Source organism: Hyaena hyaena, unplaced genomic scaffold (genome assembly GCF_003009895.1).
Source record: "Hyaena hyaena isolate Hyena2069 unplaced genomic scaffold, ASM300989v1 scaffold_98, whole genome shotgun sequence".
Taxonomy (NCBI): Eukaryota; Metazoa; Chordata; class Mammalia; order Carnivora; family Hyaenidae; genus Hyaena; species Hyaena hyaena.
In genome coordinates, this window is record NW_024080730.1 from 1,549,712 (window position 1) to 1,576,576 (window position 26,865).

The 26,865-nt window shown below is 63.4% G+C and overlaps 1 protein-coding gene and 1 non-coding gene across 5 annotated transcripts in view; both read left to right on the forward strand.

Annotated features, from left to right (window-relative positions):
- Positions 1-6,647, forward strand: part of TPCN2 (two pore segment channel 2) — a 28,460-nt gene extending 21,813 nt beyond the window's left edge. For 3 of the 4 annotated variants that reach the window (XM_039235449.1, XM_039235450.1, XM_039235451.1), the window contains 7 exons: positions 1,799-1,870; positions 3,411-3,484; positions 4,100-4,181; positions 4,266-4,348; positions 4,716-4,797; positions 5,176-5,273; positions 5,864-6,647. In XM_039235449.1, coding sequence (XP_039091380.1) covers positions 1,799-1,870; positions 3,411-3,484; positions 4,100-4,181; positions 4,266-4,348; positions 4,716-4,797; positions 5,176-5,273; positions 5,864-5,942 — 570 coding nt within the window. In that variant the 3' untranslated portion in view covers positions 5,943-6,647. Of the gene's footprint in view, positions 1-102; positions 230-1,798; positions 1,871-3,410; positions 3,485-4,099; positions 4,182-4,265; positions 4,349-4,715; positions 4,798-5,175; positions 5,274-5,863 lie in introns of those variants that run through there. The other variant, XR_005528943.1, reaches the window with a different exon arrangement.
- Positions 6,648-9,903: 3,256 nt separating this feature from the next.
- Positions 9,904-9,988, forward strand: TRNAK-UUU. Its single transcript has one exon. It is a non-coding gene; the product is annotated as a tRNA-Lys (tRNA).
- The last annotated feature ends 16,877 nt before the right edge of the window (positions 9,989-26,865 follow it).

The following is a 26,865-nucleotide window of genomic DNA, read 5'->3' on the forward strand; positions in this document are numbered from 1 at the left end:
GGTGGGGAGACCCCGGCTTGGAGGGGAGGGCAGCGGGAGGAGCAGGTGTTGAGGCCCAGGCCCATTGGTGCAGAGGGAGTTTGCTTTTCTCATTTTCCTAAGAACTTCCCAGGAGAGAAGATCCCAAGGACATCAGACCCCTTTCTGCGTGTCCGAGTCCTCCCTGAGCTCGTCTGTTCTTTCTGCCACACGGGGATCCTTACCATCCGGGGTCATTTCCCATCTGAAGGTGGCCTGGGGCCCTGGGTGCCGCTGGGGGTGGCAGCACCAAGGCCTGCATGCACGCCACACGCCACACGTGTGTGCATGTGATGACACGCATGTATCCACAGTCCCCTGTGGGCATGCGATCACACATGCATCTCTGCATATTCGTGTGATTATACACACGTGTAACCAGACACGACCACACGCGGTAACACGCCTGTGCATGTAGCCACAGACACACCACACGTGTAGCACGGTAGCCACACTTCGTCACTTGCACACACCCAACACACATGTAACCACGAGCATACCACACACGTGCTGGCGCACATACACCAACCGTATGTGCACACATATGTGCATAACTGTGCCCCCACAGTTACGTGTACACACACTGCACATGTGCGTGTACGCAAACGTGCTGACATGCAGTTACACGTACTTGCGCACTCTGCATGTGCCCACACGGACATGATACCCACGCGTACTTACATGTGCCTATGTGTACTGTATGTGCACACGCCCATGTACGTGACCATACCCGCAAGCAGTTACACGTACACACACACGTGTCCTGTACGCGTGCACATAATCACGTGCACACGCGCATGGTGGCTTCTGTCTGCTGGCCTCTAGCGTCAGGATCTAACACATCATGTGGGGTAAATGGACCACCTGGAAAGCCTTTCCCCGGGGCTCGGGTTTGCACGTGAGGGGAGCAGCCCCCCAGCTGGGGAGCCTGGGCGGGTTCCTTTCTCTGACCCGAGCACTAGGGCTGACCTGGCCTCCTTGGGTCTGGGCCTGTTTGGAGCCTCCGGACCAGAGAGGAGCCCACTGCCCAGCCTCAGCGGGTCTGCGCGCAGTGTGGTCTGAGCCGTGTACTGTGGCTTCGCCAGGGGCTTGGAATTGAGACGCACCTGTGTCTGGGGTGGGGGGGGGGCACGTGAGTGCACGAGGGTGTGTGTCTGTGAGTATGAGTGCAGTGGGTGTAGATGTATCTGTTCATGCCGGTGTTTACTGGTAGCAGCAGGGTGTATATATAGCTGTGTGTGTGGGGTGTGTGTGTGTATATGTTTTTGCAGTTCTGTGCGTGTGGATGTAGAGGTGTGTATGGTTGGGTAGTAAGATACTGTGGGGTGTGTCCAGGTTTGTGTGTGGGGGTACTGTGGGGTGTGTCCAGGTGCGTGTGTGGGTACTGTGGGGTGTGTCCAGGTGCGTGTGTGTGGGTACTATGGGGTGTGTCCAGGTGCGTGTGTGTGGGTACTGTGGGGTGTGTCCACGTGTGTGTGTGGATACTGTGGGGTGTGTACAGGTGGGTATGTGTGTGTACTGTGGGTGTGTATAGGCGTGTGTGTGTACTGTGGGTGTATACAGATGTGTGGTGGATACTGTTGTGTACAGATGTGTGTGTGTACTGTGGGGTGTGTGCAGGAGTGTGTGGGTAGATCCTGTGGGGGGCGTGTACGGGTGTGTAGGTTGGTAGTTCGCTGTCCTGTCCTGCCTCTCCAGGTCAGGGTCAGGGTGGCGGGCAGGGTCGACGTCCCCTCGCTGGGACCGGGAGGAACCGGGCCGTGCTCCTTCCCGTCCTCAGCTGATGGCCGTGGTGGCCACTACCATCCTGGACCTGCTCAAGAACATGCGGGCCTTCGGCGGCATCCTGGTGGTGAGTGTGGCGGCTCTGGCCGGGGCGGGGGCCGGGGGTGAGCCCGGGCCGGCTGCTCGGGGGAGGGGGCCCTGTGCGAGGCGGCGGTTTGTCTAGGCCGGAAGCCGGGGGGCTCCTGCCACCGGAGGGGGTGGCCCTCACGGCCGGTCTGCAGGGAGGGCCGCCTGCCGCGCCCCCACTCTGTGCCAGAGATCCCGTGGGTCACGTGGAACCCCTCACGGTGTTTGGGTCGCAGGCCGTTTTGAGACCCTCGTTTCCTTTTCCTTTTTCTTAAAAGTTTGTTTATCTTGAGAGAGAGAGAAGGGGGTGGGGAGATTGAATATCCAAGCAGGCTGCGTGCTGTCATCGCAGAGCCCGATGTGGGGCCTTGGCCTCATGAACCACGAGATCATGACCTTGGCCAAAATCGAGAGTCAGATGCTTAACCGACTGAGCCACGTAGGCACCTGAGACGCCGATTTTAATTTTTTTTTTTTTTTTTTAAGGTTTTTTTTTATTTATTTCTAGAGAGAGAGAGAGCGTGAGCAGGGGAGGGTCAGAGAGAGAGGGAGTCACAGACTGAAACAGGCTCCAGGCTCTGAGCTGGCAGTCAGCACAGAGCCCGACGCGGGGCTCGAACCCACGAACCGTGAGATCATGACCTAAGCGAAAGTCGGACGCTTAACCGACTAAGCCACCCAGGCGCCCCTTGAGACGCCGATTTTAAAAGTGTGAGAGGCACTATTGGTCCCTGAAGCCCCCGTAGAGCCCACATGGGGATTTGGTCCCCCTTGCTTGCTCAGAGGGATCTGGGGAGCCCCCGCCATGTCGGCCGAGGGACAGCCCGGACACCCCGCCACCCCCAGAGCCAGCCTTCCTGCCGAGGTGCCTTCGTCTCCAACCGCGGTCCTGCCCAGGGCGGGCGGGGGGACCTGACGCTGCTCTCGGCACTGAGCGCAGCAGCGAGAACGGAGGCCCGGAAGGGGTCGGGTTAGCCTGGGCCGCGTGCCCCTTCCTCTCCCACTGCGCCCGGTGGGGACAGGCGGGGGCAGGTCAGGGGTCACTGGGAGCCTCGTCTCATTGTGGCATGAGGCTGCTGAGTGGTGCTCCTTGGACATCGTTACCTCCTGGAGAAGCCTGGCCAGTTCCTACCTGCCCCTCCCCGAGACCCCCCTCCCTTGGGACCCCCCTCCCCTGGGAACCCCCTTCCCGCAGGACTGCCGCGGGCTCTGGGTGGAGCCCAGAGTAGGGGTCCCTCTTACCTCTTTGCTGCCACTTCTGTGCTGGAGAAGGGGTGGGCAGCCTCACCTTGACTTGGCCACCTCAGCCCTGCCCCTGGGCCCCTGTGTCTGTGCCTCCCCTGTGGGGGCGGCTCCTCGCTCCTTCCCTGTGGGGCAGGTTGGGGTCGGGAGAGGGTCCCCTGGAGGAGAGGTATCAGTGCTCCTGGGGGAGGCCAGCCGTAGCCACGACTGGGGGCAGGGTCCAGGGCCGGGAGTCACAGGCCCAGCCTGGCCCCGAGCCTCCGTGTGCCCGTGGCGCTGACCTGGCCCCTCCCCCCCAGGTCGTGTACTACGTGTTCGCCGTCCTGGGCATCAACCTGTTCCGGGGTGTCGTCGTGGCTCCTGGAAACGGCAGGTGAGGTGGGGCCTGAAGGCACCAGAGGGAGTGTCTGGGGCTGTGGGGTCTGGGGGGAAACTGGGCCTGGGTGGCGCTGTGGGGACAGGCTTCTGGGGGGGGCTCCTGGTGTTTCTTCCTTTGCCTCCCTGTCCCTTGCTCCCCCACTCCTCCCCTCCCCCCAGCCTCCCCCTCCCCTCGGAGAGGAGGGCCCCAGCAGCTAGGGCCCCTGCTGCTGCTGCTGTCCTCAGCACCTCCCCTCACTACCCCCACCCCCGCTCCCCCACCCTCTCCCCTCCCTCCCCCTCCCACCCCTCCCCCAGACTCTGTACTGAAGCCTGTTCAGCGCAGCGGCCCCACCCCAGTGTCCCTCGCTTTACCTTCCGGCCACACCTGGCGTGCGGTGCGCAGGCCCCGACCCGGAGCCGCTGTCTGGGAAGCTCGGTTTCCCTGTTCGTCTGCAGCTCTCGGCCCTTGGCTGCCCTCACGGGCTGCACCTCTGGGGGAGGGTCGTTTCTTCCTCTGCTTTCTCGGGCCCAGCCCGCTTCCCACTTCCCGCTGTGCGGGGGCTGAGGCAGTGCTAGGTCCCCCCCCATACCTGTCGCCATCCCCGCCCAGCTTCCTGTGTCCCCACAGCCTCGCCCCTGACAACAGCACGGCACCCTGTGGAAGCTTCGAGCAGCTGGAGTACTGGGCCAACAACTTCGATGACTTCGCGGTGAGCCGCGCGCCCCCTGCCCCGCGCCCCCTGCCCTCCCGGCCCTCTCCCCATGCCCTCCTGGACCCCTGTGCGTCCCCACAGGCCGCCCTGATCACTCTGTGGAACGTGATGGTGGTGAACAACTGGCAGGTGTTTCTGGACGCCTATCGGCGCTTCTCGGGCCCGTGAGTGACCCTGCCCCCACCGCGTCCCCGTGCCCTGTCACCCCGGGCTCTCCACTCCTGGGGACCTCTGAGGGCTGAGGCTCCCTAGGGCCTGGGAGCTCAGACCGGCCCCAGCAGATGGTCCCGGGTTCGAATCCCAGCTGTACCGCTTGCTGTCCATGCTACCGTGGCTACTCATTGACCACTTCCAGAGCCTTGAGTGGGGCGGCTGGAAAGCATTCCCCGCCGCGTGGCCCTCACGTGCGCCGTTCCCTGCCGCGTGGCCCTCATGTTCCCCGATGCGTGGCCCTCACGTGCGCCGTTCCCCACCGCGTGGGCCCGTCGCGTGTGCAGCTCACAGCGGCCCCGGGGCCCTCCTCCTCCGCAGGTGGTCGAAGATGTACTTTGTGCTGTGGTGGCTGGTGTCGTCGGTCATCTGGGTCAACCTGTTTCTGGCTCTGATTTTGGAGGTAGTGAGACCCCTGCCCGTGCTGCCTCTGACCTGCTGCTGGTGGCGTGGAGCTGCCAGCTGGGCCCCCTGGTCCCGGGGGGCGTTCTGTGCCGGGTTTACACAGTGCTCCGCTGAGGCCCTGTCCTGCCCTGGGGCTTAGCGCTGCTCGCCCAGGCTGCCGGGGGCCTCCTGGGATGCCCTGACACCCCGTCTTTGGGGGTCTCTGCCCCGGGTGGGCGGGGGAGGCCGGCAGGAGCCGTGGCCTTGCTGGGCCCTGGACCCCAGTGTCCGGAGTAAGCTCAGCTTCCTGCCCGATGCCGCGGCGGGGGGGAGGGGCTGGTTGTATGGGACTCGTACCCACTGGCCCCCCCCCCCCCCCCCCCCCCCCCCCCCCCAGAATTTCCTTCACAAGTGGGACCGCCGCACTCACCTGCAGTCCCTCGCCGGGGACCCAGACGCCGCCTGTCACGTGACTGTGGAGCAGCTCTTGTTCAGGTGTGTGGATGACGAAGGGCTTCTGCTGGGCTCCTGGGCGGCGAGGGGGGAGGCGGGGCGGTGGCGGGCGGGGGGCATCCTCTGCGACAGGGACACTCCCCACAGGCCCCCGGTACCTTGCCTCCCTCCCGCCGACTTCCGGGCTGGGAGCAGGTCTGTGGTCTCGGGCCCCTCAGTCTCCGGGTGGTTCTGTTGGTGGACGGAGCAGGGGCCCGAGGAAAGCCCGCCCTCCCTCCCCGCGGTGGCGTGGAAGCCGTCCTCCGTCAGTACTGGAAAGGGGTGGTCGCCCAGAGACAGGCCAGCGGCGGGACCCCGCGCCCGCGAGCGTGCGCGTGTCGGAGCCGCCGTGCTGGGCAGCGCCCCGTGGGCCGGCTTTGGGGGGCGTCCTCCCGGGCCTTCCACACCAGACACACACCCCAGAGCTGGTCGCCGTCCCCGGGTCCGCGGTCCTCCCCAAGCTGCGCGCCCGTCTGAGGACTCCTGAATGGGGAGCAGGGCCTCCCCGGTTGTGCCCACGCTCTCCTGGGGGCTCGCGGGTCCCTCTCCAGAGCGCCCCGTACACCCCCCCGCCTCCCGCCCCGATTCCCCAGGGACGTCCTGGAGGAGCCCACGGAGGACGAGCTGCTGGAGAAGCTGGGCCACCACCCGCACCTGCGGCTGCGCAGGTGACCCCCAGGGGCGCCGTCCGGCGCGGGCGGCAGGTGGCGGCGCGGCCTTGGGATGGACACTGGCTGAGGCGGCAGCCCAGGAGGAGGGACTCTCCGTGGCCTGGCTTCCTGCCCCCGCGCGTGGCGGCGCAGGGGCCCGGCTGCCCCGCAGAGCCACGTCCTGCAGCGCCCTGAGCTCCGCGCCGGCCGTCGTCTCTTGTCGCTCCTTCAGCGGGACTGTGACTTCTCCGCACACGGGCAGCGGGCGACTCCCGGGGCCCGTGAGCCCGGCCGGGAAGCAGGAGGCTGTGGCCTTGTGGGCCGGGCAGTTCCCACGGTGCCTTCGCTGCTGGTGGCCTTCAGGGACCACGGGCCCCCCAGGGCCTGCACGGGCCGCCGGCAGCTTCCCAGGGCCTTCGATTCGGGTGGTTTTATAGGAAGAGACTCTTGACTGTTATTATTTCACGGCTCCGCTGAGTGCCGACTGTGCGTGGAGTTTTTTACGGGTCAGAACGTCAATAGTTTATATCCTGAAGTCTTGCAAAAAGTGAGGTCGTTCTTATTTGGACCCAGCTTCCATCCTGTTTTTCTCTGGAACTGGGTGGCCAAGTGAGGTGGTTTAGATCGTGTACTGCACGCCTGGCTGCAAGGGGGTGTCCAGGCACTGGGTGTCTTCCCAAGGTGACGGGTGCCTTTTTCTAACTTGTGTAAAAGCAGGTGTAAGCTGGTGGTGGTTCTTTTTTCTTTAAGTTTGTTTATTTTGAGAGAGAGAGTGTGTGTACAAGTGAGCGAAGGGGGAGGCAGAGGAAGAGAGAATCCCAAGCAGGCTCCACACAGTGCAGGGCTCGATCCCACGCACCGGGAGATCACGACCTGAGCCGAAACCAAGAGTCAGACGCTCAGCTGACTGAGCCACGCAGGCGCCCCAGGGGTAGCTCTGTGTGTCTGTGGGGTGCGTGGCAGAGGAGGGAAAAGTGAATAGTGTGTGGCAGGCCATGTTGCCACTTGACTCACCGTAAACCCAGAGAAGCCATTAAGAAGGGGTTTTCTCGTCTCCGACTCGAGTGGGGCCCCTGCAGGTCTGTTTGGAAATCATCCTGGAAAACGGTGCTGGGATGGATGAGTGATGTCTGCTGTGGGCACTGAGGGGGAAGTGAGGGGCTGGTGCCGACTCCACTGCAGGAGGTCACCTCCATCTCCCCAGGGTGTCTGAGAAGTGGGATTACGGGAAAGTAACTTAAAAAAAAATAAGTTTCCAAAACGTCAGGAGACCCCAGTGCTTAGGGAGGCGTGGGTCCGGGTGGGTCCGGGTGGGTCCGGGCACTGTGTTACGCACCCGCCCTGTGCACTGCAGATTCTGCTCCAGGGTTGGCCCGAAGCCCCACGCACTGACGTGCTACCCCTCAGGTCCGGGGGCTCCGCGGGAGCCCCTCGGGGGGCAGTGGGTGAGGAGTCTGTGCCCAGCTGCCTTGGCAGAGACCTGTGCTCTCCGGGGACAAGGGTGAGGCCAGGGGCCGCCGCAGCTGTAATGATACCACCCTGTCCTCCCCTGCGTCCGGTGTCTGAGCGCCCTCTGGTGGCAGGATTGGAGTCCCTTCAGTGCAGGCTGGACCCCAGGACCCCCGGGGATAGCTCCCTGCCTTTCCCGGGCTGGCCAGAGGCCTGCTTACTCTTGGGACCCAAGGCCCGGAGCCTGGCCGCTTGGCCTGGGCTGCCGGCTCGTGCACCCAGGGCGAGCCTCGTCCCGGTGCCAGGCAGGACGTGCTGGCCTCTGCCGCGCCCTCGTGCAAGTCCTGGTGCTGACCCCAGGTCGCTGCCTTCTGGTCACGGCTCGGGGGCGAGGTGCAGGCGGCTCAGCCCTGCTGGACCCCGGTCCCCCAGTGCCATGCGGGGGTCTGGGACACCTGGACTGGTGTCACTCCCCGGTGGAGGTGGGCGGAGGTGGGGGCAGGACGTCACCGTGCCCCGGGGAGCCCTGGCCTGGGTGTCCGTGAGATGGCAAACGGGGCAGCTGGCCCAGTGGAGGGGTCAGGCCCAGGGGAGGGGGCAAGGGGGTGGGGCAGAGTGAGGGGCTCACAGCCGTACACACCAAATAGGCCTTTGGTCCTGGCCATCGATGGGCCTGGAGTTGGTGTGTGGGCGAGGCAGGGACCTGGGTTGGCACCAAAGCCCCCACCTGCCTGGAGACCTGAGTCCTCCACATTGGGGGGACTCACTTGGTACCTGCCCAGCTCTGGGCCGCCAGCCAGCCCAGGCCTCTGCAGGTGAGCTCCCCAGGTCCTGGAGCTGCCTGCCTGCCGTCCCCGTGACCCGGCAGGGGTGTGAGTGGGCGGGGGCTGCCTCCGCTCCCTCTGAGGTTCCCCGTGGAGGCCCCGGGCCGCTGCCCCCACTGGGGAGCCCCGGAAGGACTTAGCCGCCATTCCTGAGGGTGGGGGAGGGCAGGGAGGAGCAGATGTTTAATGAGAACATGGACACGAATGCAGATGCAGAGGGATCACTGCAGAGTTAGGTTGTTCTGACCCCCTTCGCCTTCCGCACCTCAGGGAGGGTCCCCAACAGATAGGGCCACGGGGGCGGTGTGGTGCCGTCCTGCAGGCTGGTGCTCACCCCGGTCGTGGCCATCCTGAGCCTCCATTGTGGTCCCTGGGACCCCGTGGTCGCCTGTGGTCTCCCCGGACAGGTGACCTCAGCCAGTGACAGCGGGAGGCTCCCCGGCCAGGGTCACGCGAGGCTTCTCAGCTGGTTTCTGCGGCGTTCGTAGGAAGGTCACAGAAACGTGTCCTGGCAGCTGCTGGGCGGTTTCCGTGGGCCCCGTGGCCGGTGCTGCCCCCTCGCCTGCTGCCGGTGGTGCCGGGCCGCCCAGTGGAACGTTGCTGCTTTTCCCCCTGGAGTTCGGGGCGGGAGCAGGTGCTTTGAAGCTGGGGGACCATCCGGTTCTCCAGGTTCAGTTACTTCTCCCCTGCTTTCCTCTGCACGCATGGGGATTTCCCCCGTTCCGCGTGTTCCGTGCGGTCTGGGACTCCGTTCCATGTGCAGATTCTCATTTGGCCAGTGGGGACCGCTCCATCTCGATTTTGTGTCCGTTTGCTGGGTACCTGCTATCCTTTGAGTGCTTCTGCGTTCTGGTGTGAAAAGGCGTTGCGGGCTCATGTCGCACCTCCTGTGCTCCAGCCCCGGAAACAGCCATCGCTCCGAGGACCCCTGTCCCTTTAAGAAGAGCATCTGGGAACCAAGATGTGGGTGTGAGGAGTGTTTACTGCTGTTGGGGTGTTGCTGTGCCCAGGTTCTCCCGGTGGATAGGGCTGGGGATACAGGCCTGCATCTGCCTGTGTGTCCGTCCATCTGTCCACTTATCTGCCCATCCATCCATCCCTCCATCCTTCTCTCCAATCAGTTGACAAGTATCCATCCATCCATCCATCCATCCATCCATCCATCCATCTTTCCAATCAGTTGATAACTATCCGTCCATCCCTCCATTCGTCTATCCAATTAATTGACAACTATCCATCCGTCCATCCGTCCATCTATCCATCCAATCAGTTGGCAACTATCCATTCATCCGTCCATCCAGTTAGTTGACAACTATCTATCTGTCCGTCCATCCATCCATCTGTCCATCCAATCAGTTGACAGCTATCCGTCTATCCATCCCTCCATCCAACCACTTGACAACTATGAGATCCCACTAATACAGCACAGGGCACAGCTGGTTTTCTCCGTGTGGCTCTCAGCCCTTTCCTGGTTCTATAAATAATCTGCCTCCCGTCGCCGGGCCACCCCTCCCCACCGGATGTCCCCCTCACCCTGCGGGGGTGCCCTGGGGCTGCCCTCCGGCCAGATACCTGCGGGAAAGAGCGTTCCCGACGGAGAGAGAGTACCGTCAGGCCCTTTATCGGTAGGAATAGCAGAGTCAGAGCCTGACCAGCTTATTAAAACCAAGTAAGTAAAAAAATTGCATTAGAAGAAACCTATCTCGGGGCGCCCGGGTGGCTTAGTCGGTTAAGCGTCCGACTTTTGCTCGGGTCATGATCTCGCGGTTCGTGGGTTCGAGCCCCACGTCGGGCTCTGTGCTGACTGCCAGCTCAGAGCCTGGAGCCTGTTTTAGTCTGTAACTCCCTCTCTCTCTGACCCTCCCCTGCTCACGCTGTCTCTCTCTCTCTCTCCTAGAAATAAATAAAACATTAAAAAAAAAAAGAAGAAGAAACCTATCTCTTTATTCACAAACAACATGATTGCCCCTAGAGAAATGCTAAGATCAATAATTCAGCAACATGGCATGCTGTCAGATTAATACACTGAAGTCAGTCGCTTTTCTAAACACTAGGAACAAGCTGCTGTCGGTTTATGTTAAAAGATACCATAAGAGAAACTATTGATGTGGGAGTAAAATCCTCGAGCTCCTAGAATACAAGGCCGTACACAGGAAACTAGAGCTGCACTAAGTCCCGTGATTGGACCGGACAGAACGCCGCCGCCTCAGACCTCCACACGCCCGCACTCGCAGCTCCGCAGGCCGCGCGGGCAGGTGCTGCTTCGCGGGGCGCCCTGCACGGCGGGGCTCGGCCTGCGCTGCCCCTCCTTCTCCGGGAAGAGCCTGCGTCTGCGGTCATTCACGTTGTCAGCCAAGTTCTGTTTCTGAGGCCTTAGGTTATGGCCCTTGACGTTCCCGTTTCCTTGCTGGCGTCAGCAGAGGGCTGTTCCTAGGCCCCCTGCGTTCTCCGCTACTCGGCTCCCAGGCCTCCGTCAGCAGCAGAGAACCTGCTGCAAATCGAATCCCCTTGCCCTTTGTGCCTCGCCCTGACTGCTTACGGACTCACCTGATTAGGTCAGGCCCACCAGGATACTCCCCCTTTCTCGAAGTCCGCCGTGTCCCAGATCGTCGTTCAACCCCAGGAGTGACCATGGCATCACGGTTGGGTCCACGCACGCCCAGTGGCAGGAGCGTGTACTAGCTCGAGGCTCCCTGGGGGGCTTAGAATTCTGCCTCCCACAGTCTTCCCGTTAATAGCTAGGAAGGGTGGATACTGAAACGTGTCTGTGCTCCCCAGTGAATCCATAGGTTTGTTACAGTTCTAAACACAATGCTAATTTCGTCCACAAAGTTTGATAAGCTGAAAAATGTACGTGAAACTTACGTGCAGAAATAGCCAGGTCACTTCTCTAGAAGAACATGGTTGAAGACCTTGCTCGCCAGTGTCCCCAACTTACCGTGGCGATGTGACCCAGCCCAGCCTGATCCCGGTGCGGGGCAAACGGAGGAATGAAATCGGAGCGCCCAGGGTGGCAGCGGCGGGGGGCAGGGGCGGCTGGGAGGCCCCAGGCACCCTCAGGGGCCAGAGCCGCTCGATCAGCGTCTGGGGGTTTCTGCCCGGCGGGCAGGTGCAGAGCCAGAAGCTGGATGGGGTCCAGGACCTGGGACCAGTCTGTCGCCGGGACCCGGGAGTGGGGGCTCGGCAAGTGGTTTGGGGCCTTTCATGTGGTCACAGCCGCTCAGCACAGCAGGGAGGGATCTTGTCTTTCACCAAAGCCGCCGGGGTTTGGTTTTCTTCCTCAGAGATAATTGGTGGTTCTTATTAAAAGGCTCGAGCAATTCATTGTTTGTAAAAAAGTGAAAGGCAGGCACACCTCGCTGCTCTTAAAATTTAAGAAGGGGGCGTGGGGCTCAGCCGTGCACCTCACATCAAAGTGGCCAGCAGACGCCGCGGGCATCGTGCGGGTGGCCCGCCCCAGCCCACCGGTCGCACCCGGGGCCCCCCGCCATTCTGGTGACGGCAGGGCCACATCTGCGGGGACCCGGGCGGCCCTGGGTTTGACAGCAGTTGGCTAATCCGCTTCGGGGCCCCGGCAACACCTGTCACCAGGTGAGCCTGACCTGCCCTCCCCGCCTCCTGGCCTCCAGTTTTCCTCTCCGCTAATGGGCAGGTGGACGGGGGCCACTGACCCCCCAGACGCCGGGGTGGAGGGACCATGCTTGGCCGTAGGCGCTGGGCCAGTGGCTCCCAGAATCCCCTGGGGGAGGCCTGCTCAGAGCTCTGCACCACCCCCCCCCCCACCACCCCGCTCCGGGCGGTCCGATTGACACTGGCTGGGGGGCAGGGCCCGGGAATCTGCATTTCGAACTCGTTCCCAGGAGACGCTGCTGCGTGTCCAGAGGCCAAAGCCGAGGCAGAGCGAGCTTTTCTCCCGTTCCTGCTTCGCTTCCTTTCCGAGAGTGCTTGATGAGCGCCGTTGTTGCTGGTGGCGAGTTGTGAATCATACTTTGAGGTTTGCCCCAAACTGCCTAACTGAGTATAGGGAACCTGGCTGGGCCCTGGGCAAGACCAGAGCCCTGGCCAGGCCTGGGGGTGGGTGTGTTGGGCAAGGACAGCAGCAGCTGGACACAAACGGGCAGCGGTGGGGCCCTGCCTCCGCGGGGGTCCGGCCGCCCTCCCCCAGCAGCATGGCCCTTCCCTCTCCTTGCTGCTCCCCGCCCTGTGGGGCAGCGGGTGTTTGCATTCCTTCCTCCGTCCCCAGGGCCTGGCCGTGCTTGTGTGCGGCTGGTGCCCTGACAGCTTTTGCTGCCACTGAATGCCGGGAAAATAGAAGGTATCTTACATCAGATGCTGCCATTCACTCTCTAAACGTGCTGTCAGGCACGGATGTAAAGTGGGGTGGAAACAGAAAAGGCTGGGCCCATGAGCAGAAAGAAGAGGTGGTACATACACCCAAGGACCCACTACTGTTGTAGGCCAGCTGGGAGCTCCCTGGCGGCCCTAGGGAAAAGGGGAACAGGTCTGCCAGAGGAGGCAGCGGGCTGCTTGGTGGGAGGTCTGGTTGGGGTGGAGGTGTGCTGGGCTGCGACCTACAGCCTCAGCGCCGTCACCTCGTTTCCGGGGGCCCCATGAGGTGAAGGCTGTCTTTGAAGCAGCAGACATGTAAATGGCCTCTCAAGAGTCCGAAGCAGCAGCGATCATTAGGAGTCGCTGTCTGAGTGCCTGCTCCCTGTGGTGCTTCTCTGAGCGCCCCACGAGGTGGGTGCTGGCTGGTTTAATCCTGCGGAGTCCCGAGCTGGGGCGCCATTGACGGATGGGGAAACTGAGGTGCAGGGAGGCGAGGGAACCGGCAGCCTCTTCTCGGTGTCCTCCCGCGGCACATTAGCACGAGGACGTGAGGTCGTGTGGCCCGCACACAGGAGGGTCCCTGCAGCCCCCACGGGAAGCGGGCGGGCACCGGCTGGAAGGAGCAGGCTTAGGGGGCAGGGGGACTCCGTGCGACTTTCTCCCCTCTCAGCCGCTCTCCCCAAAGAGGCTCGGGGCACATGCAGTCTGCAGCTGGCGTCTGGGCCCCCCCACCGCCTGCCACGACCTTGACTCACAGTTACACTTTCTAAGCCTCCCTCTCCCTCGGCTGGAAAGGGGGGGGTGGGTGGCAGCAGTAATGACCCCTGAGGAAGCGGATGTGCTGACCCCCGGGCCTTTTTCGAACTTCGGAGCTACGGTTCAACCTCGGAGCGGCTTGTAGGTGGGGAAACTGAGTCATAAGATTTTTTTTTTCTTTTTCTCTTAGGAGCCGGTGCTGACCGGTGCCAGGGCGGAGGGTGAGCCCAGGGCTGTTACGGAGGCGGGCGCCGCGGCCTGCCCTGAGGGCCTTAGCGCCAGGCGTGGAGGCTTGTGGTTTTTATGTGACAGGCGTCCACGTGCAGCTGGCTCAGCGGGCCTCAGGCCCCCCAGCTCTCACAGGTGCCCCGGTTCAAAGCCGGAAGGTAAGAGCCCCTCTGTTAGCCCGGGAGTCCTCGCCGCACACATGCCGGGAAGGACGGAGGTACGCGAGGGGCAAGCCCGGGGGCCTTTGGTGGAGGCTGCAGACGGCCCAGGGCTCACCCGTGTGGTCGTCTGGTGATGTGCAGAGCGGAGTGGGGAGGGCGGGGGTGGGGGCCGCGGCTGGGGCCGTCCGTATGGCGCCCGTGGGGCCCTGGCGGCAGCTCGGGGTTGCGTCTTGCCCCCCGAGGCCGGCCCCACAGCAGGGCCCCGGGGGGAGGAGATTCAGGGCCCAGGGAGCGTGAAGGTGCATGTGTTTGGAGCCGACTCCGGTTCTCTCTGGGCTTGGGGCCGCTCCCCCGCTGGCTCCTCCCCGACAGGTGCCGGGCCTGAGGCAGCTCCATCCCAGGGTCCTCTTGACCCGCACGTGACCCGCATCTGGCCCCCCTGCCTGGGGAGGGGGGCGCAGCTGCCCGGCCTCCCCCGCCCACTGCCTTCAGTCGTGGGGCACACCCGTCAGCGCCCCAGGTGACCCTGAGCCTGGCACAGCGCAGAGCGTCGGCAGCTGGGTGGCACAGCTCGGCGGTGAAAGTCCCGCCGCCTCCCCCGCTCGGTGCTTCCTCTCCTGTGAGCGGGGGGGGGGGGGGGGGGGGGGGGGGGGGGGGGGGGGGGGGGGGAGGGGGGAAGGGGGGGGTGCTCTGGAGTCCGGGAGCTGGTTTCTACCCGTTTCCTTTGTCACCTCCATTCACGTCGAAAGGGTCCCCCCTTGGGATGTCACACTCCCACTGTGGAGCGTTTGCGCGGAAGCAAACCCAGAAATGCTCGAACCCGTTGGTCTTTCCGCTCGATGGCGTGGGTGTGGGTGGCTTGTCCCTGCCGTGCGATGTTTCCGACTGTCCTGCCCGAGCTTTTAGGCTGAGAAAGAGGACATGTTTCAGGGAAGGCGGAGACAGGCTGGCGGAAGGTGGATTGTGGAAAAAGTGGGTGTGGCCCGCTTTCAGATAAGCTGGAAGGTTCCTGCTTGGACGGAGGGCAGGCCTTGCGGTGCGAGGGCCCTCGGGTGTCTGCCCGGTCCCTGGCCCTTAGAAAAACGTGTTTAGGCCATAACCTGAAATGTATGCAAGTACGAGGGGAATGATTATGTTGAAAAACTGCCACCAAAATATTAGCAAATCCGAATGTGGGACAGAGGAGATTCACCAGCTGCCCCAAGTTCAAAAACGCCGTATGAGACGTGAGCGCCCCGGAAGGGCTGGAGGCCGCACCCCTACGCTGGTCTGTGCCCCGGCTCACGCTCTGCTTTGGTTTTCCCATGCGAGTCCCCAGGGCCCCCGACGTGTGAAGGTCCCCTGGCGATTTCCTGGCGCGGCTCCCCTGCCTTCGCCGAGCCATGGTAAAGTAGCTCACTGCAGATTTCCGCCAAGGCTGGGGTGCCGGCTCGGTTTCCCTGGCGCCCCCGCCGGCCCCCACCCCTCATCTGCTCTAGTGCTGAGCACCTCCACCTCACAGGCGGCCGTGAGCCTGTGAGCACCCAGCGTCCTGGAAGGTCTCAGGCCCCCTCGACCCCACACAGATGTGACACCCCAACCTGTGCAAACTAGCCTATCGTGCGTATGGATCCGGGAGTCAGGAAGGGACATTTTCTGGTATCATTTCAACGGCTCCCAGACGTGAGCCTGCATCAGAGCCCCTGGAGGGTTTGGGGGACCCGGGTGGCTGGGCCCCACTTGCGGTTCTGATAGAGCAGGCCTGGCGGGAGGTGGGGGGGTGCCCACCCGGGAACGCGTGTTTTAGCCCCTTCCCGGGTGCTGCTCACGCGGCTGGCTTGGCGAGTCACTGAGGGTGCCCCTCCCCCCGTGCCACTGTAGGGGGGCCAGGGGGGCCCCCAAAGTCCAAGTCCTAACCCCTGTACTGTGAATGTGAGCTGACGTGGAAATAGGTTTGGAGGTGTGATCACATCAAGGATCTCGATCGTACGGTCTTTTGACTGGGCTCTAAATAGGACAGGCTCTCCCTGTAAGGAGAGGGGAGAACGCAGATGCGGAGGAGGCAGTGGGGGGGGCGGAGAGAGTGGCCACAAGTCCAGGGATGCCCGGAGGCTCTGGATGCCAGGCAGGAAGGGCCCTGCCCCAGGGCCTGCAGGGCAAGCCCCACCTGCACTTTGACCTCTGACTTCCGACCAGAAGTGGGCGGGGCCCATGTGGTGGGAGCGCCTGTTTGTGGGCACTTGTCTGGTGGCCCCAGGACACTCGCACAGCTCCTGACAAGGGCTAATCAGTGGCGGCTCCTGTTTTCGCTGAGCCCAGACCCGATGGGACCAGTGGTCAAAGGAGGAGGCAGCGTGGACGGGGTTGTGCTCCTGTGTCCTGTTCTTCTCCGTGAGGTGACCCAGAGCAGCTTGAGGACACATCCAGGCGCCTGCCGCCTGGGTCCGGGGTTCTCCCGGCGGCCGCGGCCCAGGGGGCTGTGAGAGCATCTCTCTTTCTTTGGCTTGTGTGCTGGCGGTGGCCCCGAGGCTGGGCCTGGCCTTCGGGTGGGGCTTGTGCTGTGGCGGCTTTCCTTGGGGCCTCGGCAGGATCCTAACAGGCTGCTCTGGGCCCAGAGGGCTGGGGTCCATGGGGAGGCGCGTGGCTGCAAGGTGGGGAGCGATCAGCCCCCTTGGGGCCACCGGCCATCCTGTGAGGCCCAGGAAGTGGAAGTGGCCTGGGGGGGAGGGGCTCCCAGGAGGCCACTGACTGGTTGACGGGTTTGCTAATCGACAGCAGAGGCGGCAGGCGGGAGGTCCCCCGGGCTCGGCCCCCGCTCTCCAGCACCCCACTCCGTGAGGGCCCTTCCCTCCTCCGGCCTTAGCATCCTGGCATGTGACAGAGGGCAGAAGTGGCCTCGAGGGGCTGGGGACAAGTCGAAGTGGCTCGTGTCATGCCTGGCATTTCCCTGCGGCTGGTGTGGAGGGAGGGGCCGGCGCTATCGACCAGCCCTGGGCAGCTCTCTGCCTCCCCGCGGGGGCCGGGCCCTGGCGCCCCTCGTCGCGGGGCTGAGGCGGCACCTTCTGAGGACCCCGTGAGGAGGTGTGCACAGGGAGCAGCCCCTGAGGGTGGGCTTGCTGGGGCTCCGGAGGGCCGCATGCGGGCCGGCCTCGGGGACAGGGGACGCGGGGTCCTCATGCTGCCCCTGCTGGCAGTGGGCTGGGGGCCCCAGAGCTGATTTGCATACAGGTGGACCCAAGGCCTGGGTGCCCGGAGGCGGGGCCAGGTAGGAGCGCACACCTGGAGGGACACTTGCAGTACCGACGACAGCCAGCGGGGGGCAGCAGAGCTCCAGCAGCAGGTGTCGCCTCGGGCTCAGCCGGGCCTGCCTTCCCTCCCAGCTCCTGCACCAGGCCGGGCGGGGGGCAAGGGGAGGGTTTAGTTACCCCCCACCCCGCCGGAAACTTCTTTCCCTGCCTTCTCTGCAAAGGTGTCTCCTCCTGCCACAGGCTTCTCTGACCCCAGGGAACTTCCTCAGCCGCCATGGCCCACGCCGCCTCCGTCAGGGCTCGGTCATCGCTGTGTTAACTGGGAGAATGGGTGTGGGAGACCTGGGATGGGGGGCAGCCTGGCCCGGTGGGCAGGCACCGTGACAGCGCTAACGTGGGGTGCCGAGTCCCCGTGCAGCCAGCAGACCATCCCTGGCTGAGGGGACCCTTCTGGGAGGCTCTGGAGTGGTCTCCGTCCCAGCCCCGCCGGCTGGCCACCACGCAGGCAGCCCCGTCCCCTGGGGCACAAGAGGTGTCCACGTCTGGCGCCCACAGCGAGCATCTGGGTGCTGGGGTGGGTGGCGTGGCTCAGACCTCGCACCTCTGTGATTACTATATCACGTGGCCCTGTTTCCCTCGGTGGGCCGTCCCCGCCACCCCACAGCTCTTCAGCTTACTCCCTCCCCGCAGCTCCTTGGACGTGTGCCCCGGGGCCTTTACACATGCCATGCCCCCCCCCCCCAATGGTAGGTCGACCCCATCCCGCCCTCAGTTTCCTGCCTTGACTTTCTCCCTGTCGGTTCCCACCGTCTGGTCATCTGTGTAGCACATGCTCTGTGTCCCCTCCCTGGAATATAAACCCCACGAAGGCAAGGTCTTTATTCGATTCCCTGCTGGGTTCCCGGCGTTTGGAATACTGCCCAGCACATAGTAGGTGCTCCACAAATCCCTGGTGGCTACGTACACAGAAGAACGAGTGGGTGCCCGACCTTGTGCCCAGCCCCCAAGGCCTCCTTCTACAGCCAGCGGGTGGGGGTGAGAGGGCAGAGTCCCCTCCCGCCCCGGTGCCCCCCCCCGGGTCCCCTACTGTGGGGTGTGGCCACCTGGCCCAGACAGGGTCTCTGGTCCTCTGTCAGGGCCACGCGTCCTGCACTCAGACGTGGGGTCCCCCGAGCCTCTCGCAGAAGGGGCTTGTCGTGGGGCCTGGGGCTCAAACGCCATCCGCCTGGTTAGCAGAGGGAGGGGGTCTGAGATGAGTCTGGCTGCTCTGGTCCCCGAGGTGTCGGACGGCGGGTGGCCCAGGCTGGCAGGGGGCTGACTGTAGACACCCACAAGAAGGGGGAGAGAAGGGCCTAGAACCACATCCGTGGAAGAAACGACCAAAGAAACCTCCAGGTACGGCCCCCCCCCCCCGTCAGAGCCGACCTTGAGGGACCCCAGCCCCCCTCACCTCTCTGTGGCAGTGAGCCATGCACGCTCTTGCGTTCTCTTTTCTGTTTCACAGGGGGCAACGGAGGTTCAGAACATTCTGGAACACCCTCCCCCGCCTGTCCCCCAGCATTCACCCCTGCCCCACCCCCAGGCCGCGTGCACATCTGCGCTTGCTGCTTCCAGAAATCAAAGCACTGGCCACCCGGATGGACAAAAGGGATCATATTTCTTTCTGGGACAGTGTGGGGTGAAGAGTCACCCGAGTGAGGACAGGGAGGCTGCTTTTAGCTCAGAGCCGGGGGCATCGCGTCACCGTTGGAGGTGTCTGAAGGTGGCGCGTGTGACGGGTCCCTCGCACACAGAGGCAGGCCTGACACCGGGAAGAATCGTCCGCTCGCTCGGGCTTGAGGAAGGCTCACCCCCCCTCCTGATCGGATGCCTTTGACGCTTCTTTTAAGATGCAGAGTGTGGTGGCCCCTGGGTGGCTTAGTCGTTGAGCGTCCGACTTTGGCTCAGGTCATGATCTCACGGTCTGTGAGTTCGAGCCCTGTGTCGGGCTCTGTGCTGACAGCTCGGAGCCTGGAGCTGCTTCGGATTATGTGTCTCCCTCTCTCTCTGCCCCTCCCCCACACATGCTCTGTCTCTCTCTGTCTCAAAACTGAATAAACGTTAAAAAAAATAAAATAAAAAGATGCAAAGAGTGTGCTTGGGGGTCCTGGGGGCCCAAAGGTCTTGCTTTCCACCCGGCGCATCATTTGGCCACATCAGTGAAGGGCTGTGACCATCGGACCACACAGCAGCGAAGGTGTGCAGGACGGGGCCTCTGCTCCGCCCACGTGGGGGACGGTGGCCGGGGGACGGGAGCCCCAGCGGACACCCGCAGGTGCTCGGCCGTCATTCTAACCTCCCAGGGCGGCCGTAACGGGCGGCCACGAGCGAGGTGACTTTAAACAACAGAAATTGGTTTTCTTTCCCAGTTTGGAAGCCAGAGAGAAGTTCCAGGATCAAGGGTTCTGCAGGGTCTCTGGGGTCCTTCCTGCATCTTCCAGCTTTAGGGGCCCCCGGGGCACCCCTGGGCGTGGCGGCCCGTCCCCACCATCTCCGTGGTCACGTGGGCCCCTCTCCAGTCATTCGATTCAGGGCTCACTCTACTCCAGTGTGAAGACCCTACTTCCACAAGAGCTTGCACTCTGAGGGTCCGTGGGGACACGAATCGTGGGGGCCACACTTCAGCCCGGCAGAGGGGCCTCCTCTGCTACGAGCATGTGCCAACGGCAGCCCTTCTCTTGGCTTCTCTGGTGGGCGCCTGAGCACACCGTGGCGGAGTGGGCTCTGGGGTCCCATCTGGGTTCCAGTCTTGGTCTTGCCGGTCGGTAGCTGTGTGGCCTCAGGCAAGCTGGCGAAGCCACCGGGCCTTGGTGTCTGCATCTGTAAAATGGGTGATTGTTCCCTGCACCAGCATCAGTAGCTGACTCTCCGAGGCGAACGGGGAGGCCAGGGGAGAATCCGTTCCAGGGAGACACGGGGCCGAGTCTTTGCGATCGGCTGGGGTCCCCGTGTGGCTGCCGCCAGCTGCACAAACTCTTCCCACCTCGCTTGCCTACCTGGCTGGTTTGCAGTGAGGACAGGGGAAAGGCCGGCCGCAAGGCGAGTGCAGGGCCAGCCACGAGCGCAGCTCAGCCCCGCTGGGTGTCTGGCTCTGGGTCCCCCGCTCGAAGGTGGTCAAGGAGAGTCTTGCAGATTTTGTGCCCCCCCACCCCCCACCCCAACTTCAGTCCCAACTCCCATTTTATTGGCATTATTATTTTTAATGTTTATTTTTGAGAGACAGAGACAGAGCGTGAGTAGGGGAGGGGCAGAGAGAGAGGGAGACACAGAATCCGAAACAGGCTCCAGGCTCTGAGCTGTCAGCACAGAGCCCGACGCGGGGCTCGAACCCATGAACCGTGAGATCATGACATGAACCGAAGTCAGACGCCCAACCGACTAAACCGCCCCGGTGCCCCTCATTGGCATCATCAATGGCCGCTGCCATCCAGGCCAGCCTGGGTAACGATTACAGTGATCAGCCCCGTCTGGAGATGAAGTTTGTCACCATCGGAGGCAGGTGAGTCTGGACACGCAGGGCTTGACGGCAAAAGCAGTGTCCCGTGTCTTTCCCTCAGATGCCGGGGCTGCCGGGAGGCGGGGCCGTGCGGTGTCCATGCCCACGGAGCCGCCACCACCCTGTCCTGCATTAGGAGAGCACATGTGGGCAGCGTGACAGCCAGGCTGGTCTGCATCCCCGCACGTTTATTTAGAACTTTTCTAGAAGGCAGGTCCTGGGGAGGGGCGCTCCCTTTTCGTCTGTGTCCTGGGCCACCCTCGGACCCACGAGGACCCTGTTTCCTTCTAGATGCCGATGCCACGTCCGCTGGCGGTGGCCCCTGCTCTGGGCCTCCCCGTCAAACAGCTGATGATCCCTGGACACACACGGCTGTCTTGGGGGAGCCCCTGCTGGAGGCATGCCTTCTCGGTTATGCCACCGAGAACCCAGCATAACCAGGAGAGAGACTTTTGATCTCAGGGTGGCTGGCACGTTTGCCAAGAGCCCCCAGATGTCTCTGCCTGGCTCCGGCCCAACCGGCTTCGCGAAGGGCAGCGCCTTCCAGAGAAGCTTCTGGGAAACACCTTTGACAAATGGCCTCACGCGGCGGCCGGGAGGGCTGCGGACCCAGCCACAGGGCTCCCTTGGCCACCAGCCTGGGTCCCAGGACGCAGGGCCATATGGCAGGTTCAGAAAGTGAGCCAGGCCCTGACATTCCTGCGTGGCGGCCCGGAGGCCCCCCGCCGCCGCCGCCCGCGCCCCACCTCTGCCCCGGGTCCTCATGGGTTTCCAGTGCTCGGGGGCGGGTGTGGGGGCCTGGGCTCCCACCCGGAACCGTGCGCAAGGCGCGCCAAGCGCTGCGGAGCCCCCCGGCCGCCGCTGAGGCGTAGTGATGTCCCGCCGGCCGCTTACACGGCTCCGGAGTCCGGGACGCGGCTGGGACCTGATGTCACTCATCCCGTCCAGCCGGGCTGACCGTCTCCCCTAAGGCCATCGCGAACGCTTCCTCGTACGCTCTCCGGAAGGAGATGTCTGCGCACCGAGCGCTTTCCCACAGCCGTGGGACAATGTGCCGTCCTTGCCAAGGATCACTTTTGCCATCCTCGTCGGCCCTGTGGCTGGAGGTGGGCCTCCTGGAGGCTGGCCAGGCCCGCGCTGCCAAGCGGCCTCCGCTGATCATGATCGGGATGCGTTTGATTAATATCTGACGTAGAAAGAGGCCTGTGCTTGGCCGGCGGGGGCCCCTGGCCGCCGAGGGGCTGGCGGTCAGATGCCTCGCTCTGCGCGTGGGGTCTGGGGGGCTGCGGGGCGGGGCCGAGGGGCCTGGGCGACCCAGCTGGGCTTGGCCACGGCCGTGTGAACTGGCGGCCCGGCCCCGTGCCCGGCTCTTTGAAGCACTTCCAGTTTGCCCAGCTCGGGACGCCCAGTGCGGACCTTTGCTTTTCCAGTTTATCCGGCTCCGCGGAGCAAACCCAGCGGCCCGTTCCCCCCGGGGCCCGCTGGCCCTGCCTCCCAGGCCTGTCCGCCCAGGGAGGCGTTTGTGGGAAGGCGCCTCTGGGTGATTCTCTGAGCCTGCGGTGAGGACCGGGCTCCTCTCTGCCGTCCCGCTGGGGGGCCGCTTGGAGGCCACAGCTCCTGGGCCAGCCCTCCGGCCAGCGTTCTGGCTACACAGGGACCTGGGCCTAGACAGGCGGGGACAGCGAATGGCAGCTCCGGGGTTTGCAGGGCTCACAGCCTCTGGGTGGACAAAAGGGGTTCCGGAACGTGGATCTGGCAAAGGGTGTGTCAGGCGGAGAGGAAGAAGGGGGCCTGGTGTGCATGTGCGTGTGTGTGTATGCACGTGCGTGTGTGTGCACGCGTGTGCAGAGGGGTGGTAATGGGCTGATGCACAGGGAGGGGCAGGCAGGCCCAGGGCACCAGGTGGGTAAGGACCCTTGATGTTTTTGGAAATGAAGAACCCTACACGGGAAGGGACCGTCTTGTCTGGGGGAAGCCCATCAAGGAGGCCATCAAGGCAGGGAACACGCGGGCCCCTGGGCTCACTCAGGGAACCTCCTCAGGTCCCTCACGGGGCCTGCCTCACGGCTGCGGGTGCCGTGCTCTGTGTGGAGGAACACTGAGGAAGGCCCTGGCATTTATGCAGCTGTGTTTGCTGAGCCCCTGGGTTTGCTGAGCCCGATGCCGGCCCGGGGGTGTGCGGTGAGCATGGGCCACTCGCCTCTTCTATCTCAGCTCACGTCTGTGAGGAGGGTACCCACGGCCCCCGCTCCTCCGCGCTGTGGGGCCGTCACACCCCATCAAACCCACCTTCGCCATCAGGGCTCTGCCCGGGAAGTTGGTCATGGTTCCGGAAAGATCTGTCCAAGCCCCAACCCCCAGGATCTGTGAATGTGACCTTATTTAGGAAAGAGGGTCTTTGCAGGTGTAATGGTGTTAAAGGGATTATAAGATGTGACCGTCTTTGCTGATCCACGTGGGCCCTAAATCCAATGGCAGGTGCCCTCAGAAGAGAAGAGAGAACATGTGGGGGTCGGGGGCACGTGGCCACAGAGGCAGAGGCTGGAGGGACGGAGCCAGAAGCCCAGGGACGCTGAGCCCCAGGAGCTGTAATGCCCGCAGGAGGGAGCCCGGCCCTGCCCACATCGTGCCTCCGGACGGGGAGAGAACGCATTTCTGTGTGCTCATCTGCTACTGGTGCCCCAGGACCCTTGCACACATTCTTTCTGTCTGCCACGCTCCCCACCCTCACACATCTTTCAGGCAGCAACTTCTCTCTGCTTCCTAAAAGAGGAGGTCCCCGAGGCCCATCGGAGTGCCTGCCTCTGCCCCTTTGGGACCCCATGACGACGCACAACCTCCCACTTACTGATACTGTATCGATCCGTGCCATCGTTTATTGGTGACTATGATTACTATCGATTGTTATTATTACTGATGAGTGAGTGAATACCTCCCCATCCCTCCATCCACTCAATCACCACTTATTGAACGCTCACTGGGGGCCAAGAACGAGAGAACAGAGCTTGGGTGGGAGAAGTGGTAAGAACCGGGGAGTGTCTGCTGTGTGGGGGTGGCAGGGGGGTTCAGGTTGGGGCAGGGAGGCTGCCGTGTGCACTGGGTCAGGGAAGGCCCTTAGACGAAGGGCCGTTTCAGCAGATACCTTAGGAAGGAAGGGATGGGGAAGCCATGTGGTGATCTGGGGGAAAAGCCTTGTGGGCAGAGCGAGCGGCGGCATGTGCAAAGGCCCTGAGGGGAGCCTGCCCTGGGCGCTCAGGCTTGTTCGGGAGGCCGCATCGAGGGGCAAGGTGCTCCGGGGAGAGGGGGTATGTGGCCAGGCCCTGGGGGCCTTGTAGACCGCGTAGGGACTTCTCTTGTATGTGACTGAGTTGGGCCCCTACAGGCTCGAGCCACCGGCCACGAGCAGAGATGTGATTGTGGGGACTGAGGGGGCTCCGTTCACAGGGCTCTGCTGTGTGGAGAGGAATCTGACTTGGTTTCCCCCAAGAACGGCCGCTCCTTTAGAGGCTCCAATTAATCGGTCAGTGGACATCCCTGTTGAGCATTCGTTGAGCGCGCACCAGGCCCTGCATGTTAGGAAGGCGAGGCTGCGAGAAAGTTGTGACTCTGGGAGGAGGCGGAGCCTGGCGCCGGGCCTGCGCGCGCTCGGGGCAGAGCTACCGCGTCCCCACCCAAGCCCTCCGGCTCAGCGCACCCGTCCTGGCAGGGAGGGAAGATAGGCTGGGGCACCCCAGCCTCCGGTGTTGGGGGGGGTGTCCGGGAGGGTCTCTGGGCAAGAGGGCCTTGGGCTGGATGGGGGTGGGGTTTGGATGTGGGAGGTACGGACGCCCTATGGAGGGAGCCTCGGCGATGGAAAAGCGGGGCCAGGAGGGTGGCCTGCTCCGAACGTCTGCCTCCAAGGCCGGGGGCGGGGACGTGGCCTCCTGGGGTCGGCGTGGCCCCAGAAAACCCTCCCAGGGCGCTTGTCTTTTCGGAGGATAAACAGTGTTTCCCACCCAGACACCCACACTCTCACCCGCCCCTCGGGCCCCCCCTCCCGTCCCTCATCTCCATTCAGACATCCATCCATCGTCCCTCGATCACCCATTCTTCCATCCGTCCATCCACTCAGCATCCATCTACCCATCCTTCCTTCCGTCCATCCATCCAAACACCCACCTCCCCACCTCTCCCTCCGTGTCCCCCCCCCCCCCGTGCTCTGTGGCAAGCGTTCTTCTAGACCCGGATACAGGACACCCCTGGTCCCTGCGCTCACCACGGACTGGTGGCCACAGACCCTGAACAAAGTATCATACGGCTCATTCCACTGTCAGGAGCGCCAGGGACGGAAAGGCAGTGCCCGCTGTGTGTACAGCTGGGGCCTCGCCTCATCGGATGGTCAGGGCGGGCCGCTCTAAGCTGAGATGAGTTGGGGTAACCTGCCCCAGGGCGTGGGGAAGAGCCATCCTGGCGGGGGGAACAGAATGTGCTAAAGCGTCTGAAGCAAGAAAGTCTTGGTGAGGCTGGAGAAAGGTCTAGAAACCCGGTGTGTTTGTGGGGCCGGTGGGAGGCCGCGAGGAGGCTGTCCGGGAGGCGGGGGGCCTCGGTCCTGGGTCAGGGGACCGCCATCGGGTGGTGCTGACGGGGTCCGAGGTAGGCGACCACCCTGCGGGGGGCGCAGGCTCGGTATGGACCCTCCCCTTTCTTCTGCAATCTCTCTGCTTTCCCAAAAGGTTACTCGGAAAGGGGACCTCAAGGTCAAGATGGGCCCTTGGAGGCTTTGGATGCCGAAGCAGTTTTACTTTGACCAAGTCAGCTGAGGGAGCACGTGGGCCTGAAAGCAGGCAGGTGTGTGTGGCGAGAGCGAGTTCACACGCCCGGCACTCCCGCGGGCGGGATCCGCGTTGCTCTCCCCTGTCTGTTAGTGGTACAGTCTGTTCAGACCTTTGGAACATTCCTCAGCTTTTATTTAATGTAGGAAGAATCATTTCTGGAATTAGCATATAAATTGGCGAAAGTCAGCAGCTCTGGAGAAGGCGCTTTCCCTGGGTGTCAGGGCAGGATGGCGGGGTGCGGGCCCGAGCCCTCCCCCCGCCCCCCCCGCCACTCCTCCGTGCTCCCTCAAGGGGGCACAGACACGCTCTGTTTAAAAAACAACTCCAGACTTTCTCCCAAAATATGCAACTTGGGAAGGAATCCGTGTCCCCTCGACGAAGGCCACGGGGCCTGGGCCGTGAGGCGGGAGGTGTGACCCAGTGCGTGGGAATCTTCTCCAGACAGACGGCTTGCCCGGGGGAACTTTTCCCACAGACCCGCCTCGGGGACCGAGGTTACGGAGAGGGGAAGCCCGGAAGGGCTCCCTCCCTAGCTGTCGAGTCGCGTCTGCTCAGGGACAGACATTTGACACGTTTTATGGCGCTATAACTTCTAGGCCTTTTGGACAGGGGCGGCCAGTTGATCATTAACTGTTTGCTACGTGTGGCATTCCGAATTCTGGCCCAAGATGGCTTAGTCCGGTGTGCGATTCCGTCTACCCATTGGGCCATGGCTGGGCTGCGGGTGGGCGGGCGGGCGCATTCCCCCGAAGCCGGGGCTCAGGCCCCACGCTCGACTGTTCTTTCGGGGTCCCGCCGCCCCTCGAGCTCCCCCCGCGCTGCCGTCTACCTAAGGGGGCACCCGCTCCAAGGGGGCTGGGCGCCCCCTCCTCCACGGCCCGGCCTCCTGGCCTGGCCGGGGACGCTGCAGTCTCGTCCCTGCAGTCAGTGTGGGGCCATCGTCTCCCACAGGAGATTCCTGATGCAGTGCAGCTTCTGTGGAGCTGCACGTTCTCCCCGACGGCCGCTTGAGCACCCAGGGGTGCCCCTCGGCCGAGGTGGGAGTCGGGGGGCACCCTTGTAACTAGAGGCTCATGTTTTGCGTTGACCAGATTCTCTACCAAACTCCCAGAAATGTCCTTTTCTTGCGGAAGCCAAAGGCAATTGCCAGGCATTGAAAAACTGTGCCCCCAGACTCCTCCCCGCCCGTTCCAGCAACTCTACACCCGTAAGACCAGCCCCCTCGCTTGCCCCCCCCCCCCCTTCTGGGGCACCTCGGCCTCTAGGGGACACTTGGGGATGCAACTCCATCACTCGCCAGGGGCTTAGAGCTCCCTATGGCTCCTCTGGGTAAAAAGTCTACACCTCCAGCCTCTGGCTTGATCCTGAAAGGTCCTACGCGGCCTGTCCCTCCTTCCCCCGCCCCGGTCACCAGGTGGCTCCAAGGACACCCTGCACACCTGCTGTTCCCACCTGGCCGGGAGCCCCCTCTTCAGAGGCCTGCTGTGATGACGCGCCTTCCCAAGGCCCCACCCGCCCCGCCGAATGCGCACCCCCAGGCGTCCCTGACCGTCTGCGTGTTTGGGGCCCAGAGTCGGCTCTGAGCACCTTTACCGAGGACAGACGGGTGGGTGCATGCAAGG